The sequence below is a fragment of the Sander vitreus genome, chromosome 1 (genome assembly GCF_031162955.1).
Source record: "Sander vitreus isolate 19-12246 chromosome 1, sanVit1, whole genome shotgun sequence".
Taxonomy (NCBI): Eukaryota; Metazoa; Chordata; class Actinopteri; order Perciformes; family Percidae; genus Sander; species Sander vitreus.
The window spans coordinates 24,986,140-24,998,850 of NC_135855.1; the positions used below are offsets into that span (position 1 = coordinate 24,986,140).

General features: G+C 38.4%; 2 protein-coding genes across 2 annotated transcripts; both read left to right on the plus strand.

Moving 5' to 3' along the window:
- The first annotated feature begins 410 nt into the window (after nt 1-410).
- Nucleotides 411-5,665, plus strand: mvda (mevalonate (diphospho) decarboxylase a). The gene is made up of 10 exons (XM_078249861.1): nt 411-623; nt 866-936; nt 2,088-2,202; nt 2,314-2,460; nt 2,653-2,852; nt 3,092-3,166; nt 3,307-3,525; nt 4,094-4,209; nt 4,424-4,532; nt 4,981-5,665. The coding sequence occupies exons 1-10, from the start codon at nt 563-565 to the stop codon at nt 5,059-5,061; spliced, it is 1,194 nt and encodes a 397-aa protein (XP_078105987.1). The 5' UTR covers nt 411-562; the 3' UTR covers nt 5,062-5,665.
- Nucleotides 5,666-7,753: 2,088 nt separating this feature from the next.
- cyba (cytochrome b-245, alpha polypeptide) lies at nt 7,754-11,771 on the plus strand. The gene is made up of 6 exons (XM_078249868.1): nt 7,754-7,894; nt 8,185-8,254; nt 8,918-8,992; nt 9,113-9,196; nt 9,322-9,403; nt 9,690-11,771. Exons 1-6 carry the CDS (start codon nt 7,837-7,839, stop codon nt 9,879-9,881), a joined length of 561 nt encoding a protein of 186 aa, XP_078105994.1. The 5' UTR covers nt 7,754-7,836; the 3' UTR covers nt 9,882-11,771.
- The last annotated feature ends 940 nt before the right edge of the window (nt 11,772-12,711 follow it).

Sequence of the window (12,711 nt, forward strand, 5' to 3'; positions counted from 1 at the left end):
AAAATTGTACTGAAGTACAGTACCAGAGTACTACAACATTTACACAGAATTTGAGATTTTCCTTGTAGGAAATGTACTTTTGATATAAAATTACAATATTTACAGTCAGATTTTTTTATTTAATTGTTTCATATTTATCATTTTATTCCTTAAGCTGTTACATGGATTTGGATTGAATTTTGTAATTCATATACATTTCGTATAGATAAGAATAGAACATGTAATAAACTATGGATGAACTAACCCTACCCCCTGTGGGATGGTCCCTGTCCTTGCCCCACTTTCGCACGACCGTGGTCAGATGATCTCTCATTGGCTATTCCGACTCTTTCATCAAAACGGCTCGACTCTGATTGGTCGCGGGGTTATCCACATGTCAACCCCAGCCAATCGGGAGACACCTCGAGGAAAAGCAAGGTACGGTTGTACAAGCGTTAGCTAGCTTAATTGTTACTGCTGCTAAACACAAGCAGGAGTTTGGTACAGTGTATTTCAGAGTGTTCAGGTAAAGTTTCCTCAATATAAACACCGGTTTACATACACAGCTCTAACTGGGGATAGTATGGACAAGTCAAACACAGTTACTTGCACCGCTCCTGTGAACATAGCTGTCATCAAATACTGTAAGTAACGTTAACGATATTACCTCGACTTATGCTTCAGGTGGTTTAGCTCTAGGACGCTAAGATATCTAAATCCTGTCTAACATCAAACAACAATAGCGTTACATGTATTTCTTGTATGGTGACTTGTGTATCATGTAATACTGGGCATTAAATGGGTGGATTAAGTGTCGAGCATCTTCAAGTCTGCTTCAATCTAATAATACTTCAGTTGTGCACTTTGTATAAAACTTACTTTTCAGGGGGAAAGAGAGATGAAGAATTAATTCTACCCATTAACTCATCGTTGAGCGTCACATTGCATCAAGACCAGGTATTTAAGTAAACAGCAATGTCATCAATCAGACTATGAAACAGTTATCTTTATCAAGTGTTGTTGCTCCTGTCCAGAGCAGCTATAACGTCTGGGTTTTCCTGCCACCTGCGGACGGTTTTGGCCTCCCTGTCGTCCAATAATACCTGCGAATGGACACATTGTCGGCTATTTACCCTTTAAAGACTCTATTAATAAAAGTGAAGAGAGGGGGGGATATTTTCTCAAAAGCCCCGAATTCTTTTAGGTTTTTAAAGAAATCAAATATGATTGAGTAAATATTCTTCTGTTTGCCTACTATTCAGTTCAGAGTATTGAAGATCCCATTTACTCGGCATTGTTGGGGTTCCTTGATTTGCAACTAGAGCAGCCCATATTACTATTGCATTTCGATTCAAATGTAGCAGGTTTGTCAGCTAAACATTCATTCTGTGAAATGTACTGCAGCATAGTATAACAAACATAGGTTTTAAGATTAATAATGCTGTTTATTTCATATTCCTACCTTACCTGTGTTATGTACCTCAAAAATAGTAACATCTCACTTTTTAGGTGGCAGGAGTGAAACTTTGTCATTCTCAACATTTCAAAATGTTAAAGACAGTTGTAGAACAATTAGATACAAAATAGGATGTAGGCTCTACGAGATGATTTTTTTTCCTTGGCAACTATCATGTTTTCCCTAAATGATGTATAGATTTTTAGGCATTCTATTATCAAATGGCTTGATAAATAGTTCATATAGCTGCTGTAAATGGAAAAAAAATCTCCTAAGTTTGTGCTGAGCCCAGAATGTTTACAACATCTGGCTCTGACCCTGGTCACTTGTGCTATGTCATGCATTTTGTAGTGAGAAACTTTGTAGCAGAGCTGGCGTTAGAATATAGTGTCAACATTTGTGTGACATTGTCGCTGTAAAAGATTTCTTTGAAATATGTAATTGAAACATAGCAAGATAGTACAAATGCATGATTCTGATTGTAGAAAGTATTAACCTTTTCGTTGAATTGTGCCTGGATAATGGGTAGCATACATGTTGTCATTTATGATGTGCAGATCTTGAGGCTAAAGTTTTCTAATCTGGCTTTGTATCAGTGATTAGATGTCTACAATTTGATATAGATCTGTGTTGTCTTCCTCCTTCTATTCAGCTGAAAACAACTACAACAGTTGCAACCAGCAGATCATTTCAGGAAGATCGAATATGGCTAAATGGCAAAGAGGAGGACATAACCCATCCTAGACTACAGTCCTGTCTGAGAGAGAGTGAGTCCTGTCTGTTTTATTTTTCCTCTTAAAAAGCACACAGAGGACAACAACTGTGAGTTTGAGAGAGCGCAGACCACCATATCCTTTTTCTGTGTGTTCTGTATTTAGTTCGACGACTAGCAAGGAAGAGAAGTAATGACGGGGACCCCGCTTTGGATTCAACTTGTTTGTCTCACAAAGTCCACATCTGCTCTGTGAACAACTTCCCCACTGCTGCCGGGCTCGCCTCCTCAGCTGCTGGATTCGCTTGTCTAGGTGAGAATGTGCCCTACACTGATGCCACTAGAGTACTCATTTTATTGGAAGCTCAACAGCTGATCTTAGAATGACAACAGTTCAAACTTGTGTGCCCATTCTTCAATAAAACATGTCTATCTGACATTTGATACATTTCCATTTTACCCAGTCTCTTCTGCTCTTAGTCCCTCTTTCTTCATTGCGTTGCAGTTTACACTCTGGCTCGGGTGTTTGGCGTAGAAGGGGAGTTGTCGGCCATTGCTCGGCAAGGCTCAGGCAGCGCATGCCGTAGTATGTATGGAGGGTTCGTCCAATGGATCATGGGACAGAAAGACGATGGCAAGGACAGTCTAGCCCAGCAGGTGGAGCCGGAGACTCATTGGCCTGAGCTCAGAGTCCTTGTACTAGTGGTAAGTCAGTCTGTGTGTGTTTGAGAGAGAGACAAAGGAAAAAAAAAAAAAAAAAGTATGTGAGTCAGTTATGTCTTGGCACATTCATGCTCTATTGTGAAAGTCACATACTATTTTTTACTTCTATAAATGGCAATATATTGTGCAACATGGAGAGCAAGCATCTTTACTAGTGCACACAATGCACACTTTAATTGAAAAAAGTAAAATGTTATATCAATCAATGCACTTTTTCACAGGCCAGTGCTGAGAGGAAGCCGGTGGGCAGCACCTCTGGGATGCAAACCAGTGTGCAAACAAGCTGTCTCTTAAAGGTACTTTGTTCACTTACATTATTCAGTGCACTCATATTACTGTCAATACTGTTGGGGCAAGTAGTTCATTTACACTGTATTTAAAGCTAACTTGTTGTTACTCACAAGAGGGTCTATGTCACCTTTTTCTGTGTGTGCAGCACCGGGCCGAGTCTGTCGTCCCAGGCCGGATGGCAGAGATGATTGAAGCAGTGCAAAGAAAGGACTTTGCTGCATTTGCTGAACTAACCATGAAGGACAGTAACCAGTTCCATGCAACCTGCCTTGACACATACCCTCCCATCTTCTACCTCAACAGTGTGTCTCAACAGGTTATCAATTTGGTGCATCGGTATAACAGACACTACGGGGAGACAAGGGTGAGAAACTTTATACTTCTGTATCTCAGAATAGCAGAACATATCAATGTAGTTGTCCTTCTGGTGTAGTGTTGGACAGCTGTGTATTTACCTTTTACCTTCTTTTTTTTTATACTTGTAACTGCATTATTACGCAACAATGGCACAACTCTGACAATTAAAGAAAGCAAATCAAATTTAGCCTGCATAAAGAAATACAGTAATAAATGGAAACTGCTTTAAAGGTTAGAGAATCATTCAAACAAAATGGAAAATAGCAGTTATACAGTACATGATTTGTAGTTAATAGAGCTAAAACATGTAAACTACAAACATAATTAAAGAGTTCTTCAGATCGTTTGTGGCAGTGTGTATGTCTTATAAAAATGTACTCCATACATCATGTATAACTGTAGCCACCTCACTTTTGTATCACTGCTATTAAGTGGATGCTCTTTCTTTCTTGTGTTAGAAATGTGCTTCCGTTCATGCAGTTGAATTTCTGAGATGGTGTAATGAAGATGTGAAACTTGTGGGGTGGTTTTCAAGCTCTTTATGTGACGGTCACGGTCTGTTTGTTCCCTTCTAGTTGGCCTACACATTTGATGCAGGACCAAACGCTGTGATCTACACTCTACAGCAGCATGTTCCTGAGTTTGTTCAGGCCGTTGAACATTTCTTCCCCCCAGAGACAAACAGAGGACAGTGAGTTGACAGTTAACATACTTAATTTGCTTTAGCTCTGCATAATATGACTGACATACAAACTAATTCATTCATCTAAAAATGTGATTTATATACATAAATACACAATGATATATGGGTGTTTTTTTTGTGGCTCCTTTACACTTTTGTTTATTAAGGTGTATTTGCTTTCAGCCTCTTTGAAATGAGTCATTACATTTTTCTATCTCTGCAGGTTTATTACGGGTCTTCCAGTTAACCGTGTTGCTCTTTCTGAGGAGCTGAAACAGGCAGTTGGTCTAGAGCCCATGCCAAAGGGAATAAGCTACATTATTAGTACCAAGGTACACATATACACACAGATGTTATCACTCTGTAGCTCAGTTGTTTTTATCAGTTCACTTTAAACAGCAACTGAAAATCAATGTTATCTGTTTTTGATTTAAATGTCTTGGTGTGTCTATCTCAAAGCTGCACATTATACAGTAGAAAATGTCATGTATAATTGTCAGATTGCGAGACACCTTCGATTTATGTCAACATTTTCTTTTAACATTTCCCTTTAACGCAACTTTGTGTTGCACTACTTCAGTTGGAAATTGTGGCACATATTGTGCTATACAGTAGTTCCTCTGCTTCACGGAGTCTTTGACCTTTTGAATGTTTTATTAAACAGGTTTAGACTTTATTAGAACAAGCTTGTAAAATTGCATTTTTACATGTTAACCCACAGACAGACTTACGGACGATAAATTATTTTGTATAATGATCTTTTCTCGTTTTATGTTTAAGGCTGGACCAGGCCCTTGTGTTGTGGAGGATCCCACTCAGCATTTACTTGGATCTGATGGGTTGCCTAAGAAAACGGTGTGATGCCCTGCAGCCCAAAATGGACAAAGTTCCACTGAGCAATAATGAAGCCAATTCAGCAGAGATCAAATCTGCAGTTAGTCAAATGTAACTAGGTTTTTACAATCACAGCAACAGCAGATACCTTCCTTACAGTTGTGTACAGTTGTGTTTATATGTCGGCCTTTAATTATCAAACTACTGGTGTGCCTCTCCTCAGCTCTTTATTGCTCATTTCTCAGTACCTACAAGTGAATACTGTTTCAGAGGTATTTGACTTACCTGTTTAGTCGTAGACATGAGCATGTGCTCCACTTTCAAGCGGTAAATAAATGAACATGCTGGCATTGCTCAAAGGCACTGCCAATGTGCACTGAACCATAAATACAGTTTAGAACCGCAGCTGCAGTGTGCTCTCTGCCCTATCTGAGTACATGCTTATGTCTATAAGGTTTTTAATTTATGTATGTATCAATGTATTTAAGGAGGGAGTTATAATTATCGTCACTTTATTGTGTTTTCATTTTTCATCTTGTGAAAACATAATTTCAGACTTACTACAATACATACGTAAATGATGTCAATTTTATTCTGTAACATTAAATAAAATATATTTTAGTCAATATAATTGTTTATTGTTTTGTTTTTTGACATTTACAGATTCAAGCTTTTTTTTCAAGTAAAACCTGCTTTGGTCAACAATCTCTTCTACAAGTGAGAAGACAACAGCTGAAAAGCTGGTTCGACTCGCCCTGCAGCCCTTTGCTGCATGTCATTCACCCTCTCACTCCCCTTTCATGTCTTAAGCTGTCCTATATACATAAATGCCTAAAATAATCTTAAATTTTTTTTTTTAAATACCTATGCACAGTGACCAGTACCAACCAATGTATTCACCATTGTGTTTAAGATCTTTAAAATCAGGCAGAGACCAAATCTCTTAATTTGAAGTATTATTGAAGGCTACTCCAAGTGAAGGGAGCAGAGCACATAAAAGCTTTCTTTCCCAGTTCAGTCTGTGCACTTGGAACAGACAACCATGACCATATCTTATGATCTTAGACTGTAACTACAGTTAGATTTCTATGCATCAAAGTGCACATGTATAATGGGAGTTTACCCAGAATGGCTTTATAGATGAATAAGTACCATTCTGAGCCTATGAGAGTAAAGCATACAATGATGAGTGAGGGTTTTACAGTTTGTAACAAATCTCAGTGCACTGTAATATGCAGTATTTAACGTGCAAACAACAATATGTAGCCCAGCAAGCACTACAAATGTGCTTTAACCCTTGTGTTGTCTTCCCATCAGCTAATGTCAGAATTGACCCAGTCAAGTATACATTATCACCCAATTCTGTGTTATATCGTCTTAGCCAACTTCATTCCAACATATCACTGCTAGTTTTACACTTATTTTTGGAATTCATGGTCAATAAACCTAATTCATATTAAATTATGCCTAATTTTTTAGTTAAAAAGAAATTATGAATTAGCTAGTAGTTAAGATCAGAGGAACGTATGTTGATGCATAATTACAGCCTGTTTCGGTACGACGGAGCATTAGGGCCACATCAAAGGAAAAATAAGGAGGAAGATATTTTTTTTTATTTTGCATTTCGAGAATAAAGTCAACATGACGAGAATAAAGTTGAACTATACCATTTCGAGAATAATGTCGAAATGTCGAGAATAAATTCAACTCCTTTATCACTTAATCACATTAGAGTGACTGTCCGCCATGCCAGCTGCTATGTAGGCAGCATCATAGATATGGGTTACATCCTTGGAGTGCCGCGCTCGCCTGAGCGCCACTCCTTCAGGATCATCTTATTGTGTATTGTGATACAACATATCCTCTCTGTATTGCACGTAGGTGTAACCATCGATACCCTTGCATCTGTCCATTACAAGCTATTTCAGTTTGCAGGAATACGGCCACCCTCTTCCAAGTTTGTGTGGTTTCTCCTTCTGAAGAGACGCAATTTTCGGCACAATCTCTTCAAAGTCCTAATACTTATCGCCATACTGTGTTTATGCGCTAAAAGAGAAAGAGTTCATGCACTTTGTAGAATACTATAGGTAAAGTTAGTAGTTTGGTTTATTCTCAAAAGTCCGACTTGATTCTTGAAATATCAAGTTTTTTCTCGACATGTCGACTTTATTCTCGAAAAAGTATTTCAACTTTATTCTCGTCATGTTGACTTTATTCTCGACATTTCGACTTTATTCTCGACATTTCGACTTTATTCTCAAAATACAAAATAAATAAAACATCTTCCTCCTTATTTTTTTTCCCTTGATGTGGCTATCCATGTTATTTTTGGGCAATTTAGTCGCAAGAAACCCAGATTTTTTTATATAAAAACTTTGAAAACGAGTCAAATTTGGCCCGAGGACAACACAAGGGTTAAAAATCACTTATGAACCAACTATGAAAACATGAGATCCTTCATCTATGGCAAACAGACGTCGTTGAAGAGATTTGTTCATAAAAACGTTATGACCTCCTTAAAACAATTAGCAAGATGTGTAAATAAGATTCACGTACGGTACTGCCCGTTTTATAATTATTTTCACCTGTCTTGTGATTGGTTAGCCCCTCCTCCCACTGTATTCACTACAGTATTCGGAAATGACGACTGAAACGGGGATTGGGTAACGTACGCCCTGCCTACCAGCGTACACACACACCTCACATCTCATAAATACATTTTCTTCCTTGTAGAAGCAGCCAAAGCTGTGTTTCTGTGTAGTGAGTTCCAGCAGTTTGCAGAGGGCTGTTTAAGTGAACGCAATGGGGAAAATAGAGTGGGCGATGTGGGCCAATGAGCAGGCTCTGGCTTCAGGACTCAGTGAGTACGAAAACTGAGGTTCATAGAACTTTTACAGGAAATTGTGTTTTTTTTAGCTACCTTTACTAGTTTTTTTTTATGCTACATATTTATTTTTGATACATTTATTTTTACAGAATTATAACATTAGCTCAATCAACTGTAAAGTCATGCCTGTTTTAAATAGAAATGAAACCGCATTTCAGAGCCAAGTCGATGTACAATTTAACAATGGTCTGTCTCTTTGAGTGAAATCATAAAAAAAAGTATGTTGTTTGTTAATAGTTTTAATGTTATCTTCCTTCTTTCAGTTCTCCTCACTGGAGGCATTGTGGGGGTGGCTGGACAGTTCAGAGGCTGGCCGTTTGCTGCTTATGCTGTGTATCCTATCATACTTTGCATAAACCAGAACAATAGAGTTTGATCTAAAGAAGTGACACTCAAGTTGTCTCTTTGTGTAAATGTTCACTATCCAGTTCCCAGAGTCCCACTTTAACAGATCTACTATCAATAATGTGACATTTATTTACCAAAACGGAAGTCTGTGCAAAAGGAAATTTTAAACTATATACCTTGCTGCTGTTTTTCACCCTTTATATGACAGCCTTTTAGTATAATTGCATGCTGTGTAAGAATTCATAACTCAAAAGCCTAAAAGTAAAAATGTGATATAGGAAGTTGAGTAAATTAAAGCCAGTACCGGCATTTACTTTTGCCAAGTTAACTTTCAAACCTGGCCTAATATTCTATTTAACCAATATATAATTCTCAAATGTGTCTGCTTAGGGTATATCTGGATACATGAATCATTATAGTTTTTCATTAGTGAAAACACAACATAGAAGTAGTTTTTTCATTTGATATTCTTAACCTATTCTGTGTATATTCTCTTTTATATTAGAAACAATCAGTCCATCGTGTTCAACACCTACTGAACCTGCTCATGGTCACAGCTGTTCATTTAAACCAGCTTTTATGTCCTATCATAGTCATTATTTGGCTTAGTGAACCTTGTGAGATGAAACAGCCTTGACAGATAACTAGTGCTGCTGGGGTGTTTGTGTGTCTACTTGAGTACCCCAGAAGCAAGAGGGCCAAGGGCACAAGTGTAGAGAGAACGTAAGTGATATAATTTTCATTAAATATTTTTTCATCAACATGTAGGCTGTACTTTATTGGGGTTCTGTGATGATTGTCAGTGAAACTTATTGCTCCCTCCTGTCTTTTGTTTTCCCTCAGGGGCCAGTACTGCTTCACCGTGTGTGTGAAATCCTTTGGGCCATTGACAAGGAACTATTATGTTAGAGCTTTTATACATGCTGCGTGAGTTCATTATATCACCTTTGCTAGACAGCATTCCTCTCATTCAAAGTCAGTCCCTCCAACATGAGACAAATGACTTGTCATTATAGCATTTGAGCCTCACAATCCCTTTCTCTCTTTGGTAGAATCTGTGTACCTGGAGGTTTTATGCTTGCAACTGTCCTCGGGTGTGTCTGCCTCGGCATTGCTAGCCTCATCTACCTTGCAGTAAGTTGGCAGCTTTTACCACATGAAGTGGCCAGCTGACAGAAACAAGGAAATGGCAACAAGGAAGAGATTGTTTCATTACTGGTACCTCTGTTGAGACATAGCCCTGCACTTATGAAATCTGACTAGGGGTGTGCCTGAATTCTTCAACAGTACTAGATGTGGCAACCAACGTTTTAAAGCTTTCCAGGCTGCACAGTTTATCTAATTATAATTATGCTTAACTTAATCTTACTCTAGCCAACTATTACTAACTTGTATTCTTTGTCATTTTCTTGCTTTCTAGGCAGCTATCCGAGGTGAACACTGGGAGCCCATTCTTCCACAGAAGGAGACGACTCGAAAGACTGACGCAGTCAGCGTGAGGAATCCTCCGGAGATGCCACCACCGAGACCCCCCCCTGAGGTGCGCAGGAAACGGGTAGACGACCTGGAGGGAGCAGCCTATGACAACCCCATCCCTGTTAGCGACAAATGAATAGTGAAGCTAGTGACTGGACTACATGTTGGGTCCACACCATACCTCAACCTGCAGAGAAATACTTTGAAAACAGAGAAAAATGTTTCTTAGAGAGAACTGAGAATTCAAAGGAAGATGGGTAAAGTGAATTTTACTTTTGAACAAAAAGACATGCCAGAGAAGATACAAAAGTTGTCAAGTCAAAGTAGGTGATGTAGATATTTTCTACTGTTATGCAAACCAACTTATGCAACTTGTAACATCCAAGTGAAAGATATAACACCAACATGTCAGAAAAAAATATAAAAAACATAATCACTGAGTTGGAAAAAGGATCACCCCCTTGTTTCAGTATTTTGTTGAACCACCTTTTGCTTTAATTACAGCCTTTAGTCTGTTGGGATATGTCTCTACTAACTTTGCACATCTAGACGTTGCAATATTTGACCACTCTTCTTTGCAGAACTGCTCAAGTTCAGTTAAATTTGAAGGTGACCGTTTGTGGACTGCTGTCTTCAGGTCATTCCACAGATTTTCAATGGGGTTTAAGTCTGGGCTCTGACTAGGCCATGCAAGGACATTCACCTTTTTCTCCTTCAGTTTTGCTGTGTGCTTTGGGTCATTGTTATGTTGGAAGGTAAATCTTCTTCCCATTGACAACTTTCTGGCAGAGAGCAGCAGATTCTCCTCAATAATTTGACAGTATTTTGCCCCATCCATTTTTCCTTCTATCCTGACAAGTGCTCCAGTCCCTGCTGCAGAGAAACAACCCCATAGCATGATATTACCACCTCCATGCTTTACTGTAGGAATAGTGTTATTTGGATGGTGAGCTGTATTGGATTTTCGCCAGACATATTGTTTGTAATTCAATTTTAGTCTCATCTGACCATAACACTTTTTTCCACGTGGCCTTAGAATCTTCAAGGTGCGTTTTGGCAAAGCTCAGTCGTGACTGCATGTGGCCTTTCTTGAGGAGTGGCTTTTTTCTTGCAACCCTCCCATACAAGCCACATTTGTGGAGATTTATGATATTGTTGTCACATGCACACAATGACCACTCTTTGTCATGAATTCCTGCAACTGCTTCAGAGTTGCTGTAGGCCTTTTGGTAGCCTCTCTGACCAGTTTCCTCCTGGCTCTTTCATCCAGTTTGGAGTGACGTTCTGACCCAGGGAGGGTCTGTGCTGTACCAAATACCTTCCACTTCTTAATAATAGACTGCACTGTGCTTCTAGGCACTGATAAAGCCTTTGACATTTTTTTGTATCCATTTCCTGACTTGTGCCTGTCCACAACTTTATCCCGGAGATCTTTTGACAATGCCTTGCCACCCATAGTCGATTGTTTTCTTCAGTTGCACTACCAAGGACTGAAATGCTTCAGGAAAAGCTTGTTTCATGCTGAGCTAATCAAAATGTCCACAGCTGATCACAGTTGAAATTCAATTGGCTTTGTGTGCTATTGAGAAGGTGATTAACTACACCGGGTTGGGTTTACAAGTAATTTTTAGGAGGGGGGTGATTCTTTTTCCAACTCAGTGATTCTGACTCAGTGTTTTTTAATTTGTAATTTTTTTTTTTTCTGACAAGTTGGTATTATATCTTTCACTTGGATTTTATAAGTTGTAAATACAGCTGAATAAAACAAATTGTTTAGTATGTTTTCATTTCAGGCTACAAAGCAACAAAATGTGATATTTTAAAGGGGGGTGATTATTTTCTATACCCACTGTATTAGTGTATTTCTTGAGGGCAACTGATCAAAATAATGTAGGACAATGTAACACTGTTTGCGACGATTAAATTGACATATTACGTTTTTGCTGTATCAGGCTGATATTATGCATTTATTATATTGTGTCTGTACTTGGATGTCTTGTAAATAAAAACCCTTGAGCCCCCTGAATCATGATCTGTCCTGGGTTTGTACATTCAGATGTCATATTTTACACGTTTCCTTTGGATGGCTATTTTAAGTAATGACATTTGCAACTTCCCCCTTTCACAGACACACAGAATTTCAATACATCAGAATTTCCCCTTTCTCATCTCAGGTGTTTCTTTGCTCTCATTATTTGTCACATTGCTGTCCTGTGTTGGCTTATGGTGGAAACAATGGCTGATTAATACATCTGCCTAGTTTTCAGACAAATTCAGCGTGTTTGTATCCTTTCTATTCTCATGTCTCCAGATTTTCTTGTTGTTGGTCACAGCTGACCTGCTGAGCAACTGTAGTGTGGATACCACAGAGGTGCAATGAGACTTCCTCATTGTAGTTTGTGGGGCTGTGGCATGTGAGACACACACCAATATACAGCTTTAATTGGATTTACATTATTATTAGTATTATTATTATATATGAATGCCTCTTATGCACTTCTAAGTAATATTACTGTAGTGTTGTGTAGTTCTGTGTTTTTTTTAATGACCATTAATCAACACAATAAGATGTAGTTTTCTAAATGATGTGTATTTTCCAGCTTGTAGTGCTGAGCTCATAATAAAAAATGGAATTTAAGACGTGTCTGTCTGTTCAGGCAGTTGTACTTAGGTTAATGTTGCCACCTTCTGCTGTATGAGAAAACTACTCACACAGACTGAGTTGATTTGGAGCAGTATGTGTTGCATTAGAGTTGTAGGCAAAGTGAGGCAAAACAAGTTCATTCATACAGCACAATTCATACAGTGAGGCTGTTTCAAAGCACGTTTAACTTTAGAAGAAATAAAAAAAAAAGACTACAATACAAATTTCAATGATAAAAACTCAAAGTGCATCAACGAAATGCCTATTTAGAAAGACTTAAAAATACGAAAGAGAAGGGAAATTATAACATTTTCAGAACTTA

What these genes read in the sequence shown, in the direction of transcription:
- mvda (XM_078249861.1), top strand. Translation starts at nt 563, where the DNA reads ATGGACAAGTCAAACACAGTTACTTGCACCGCTCCTGTGAACATAGCT. An exon ending in TGCTGGATTCGCTTGTCTAG is followed by an intron (nt 2,461 to 2,652) that starts GTGAGAATGTGC and finishes ATTGCGTTGCAG; the next exon opens with TTTACACTCTGGCTCGGGTG. An exon ending in GACACTACGGGGAGACAAGG is followed by an intron (nt 3,526 to 4,093) that starts GTGAGAAACTTT and finishes GTTCCCTTCTAG; the next exon opens with TTGGCCTACACATTTGATGC.
- cyba (XM_078249868.1), top strand. Translation starts at nt 7,837, where the DNA reads ATGGGGAAAATAGAGTGGGCGATGTGGGCCAATGAGCAGGCTCTGGCT. An exon ending in AGAGCTTTTATACATGCTGC is followed by an intron (nt 9,197 to 9,321) that starts GTGAGTTCATTA and finishes TCTCTTTGGTAG; the next exon opens with AATCTGTGTACCTGGAGGTT. An exon ending in CTAGCCTCATCTACCTTGCA is followed by an intron (nt 9,404 to 9,689) that starts GTAAGTTGGCAG and finishes CTTGCTTTCTAG; the next exon opens with GCAGCTATCCGAGGTGAACA.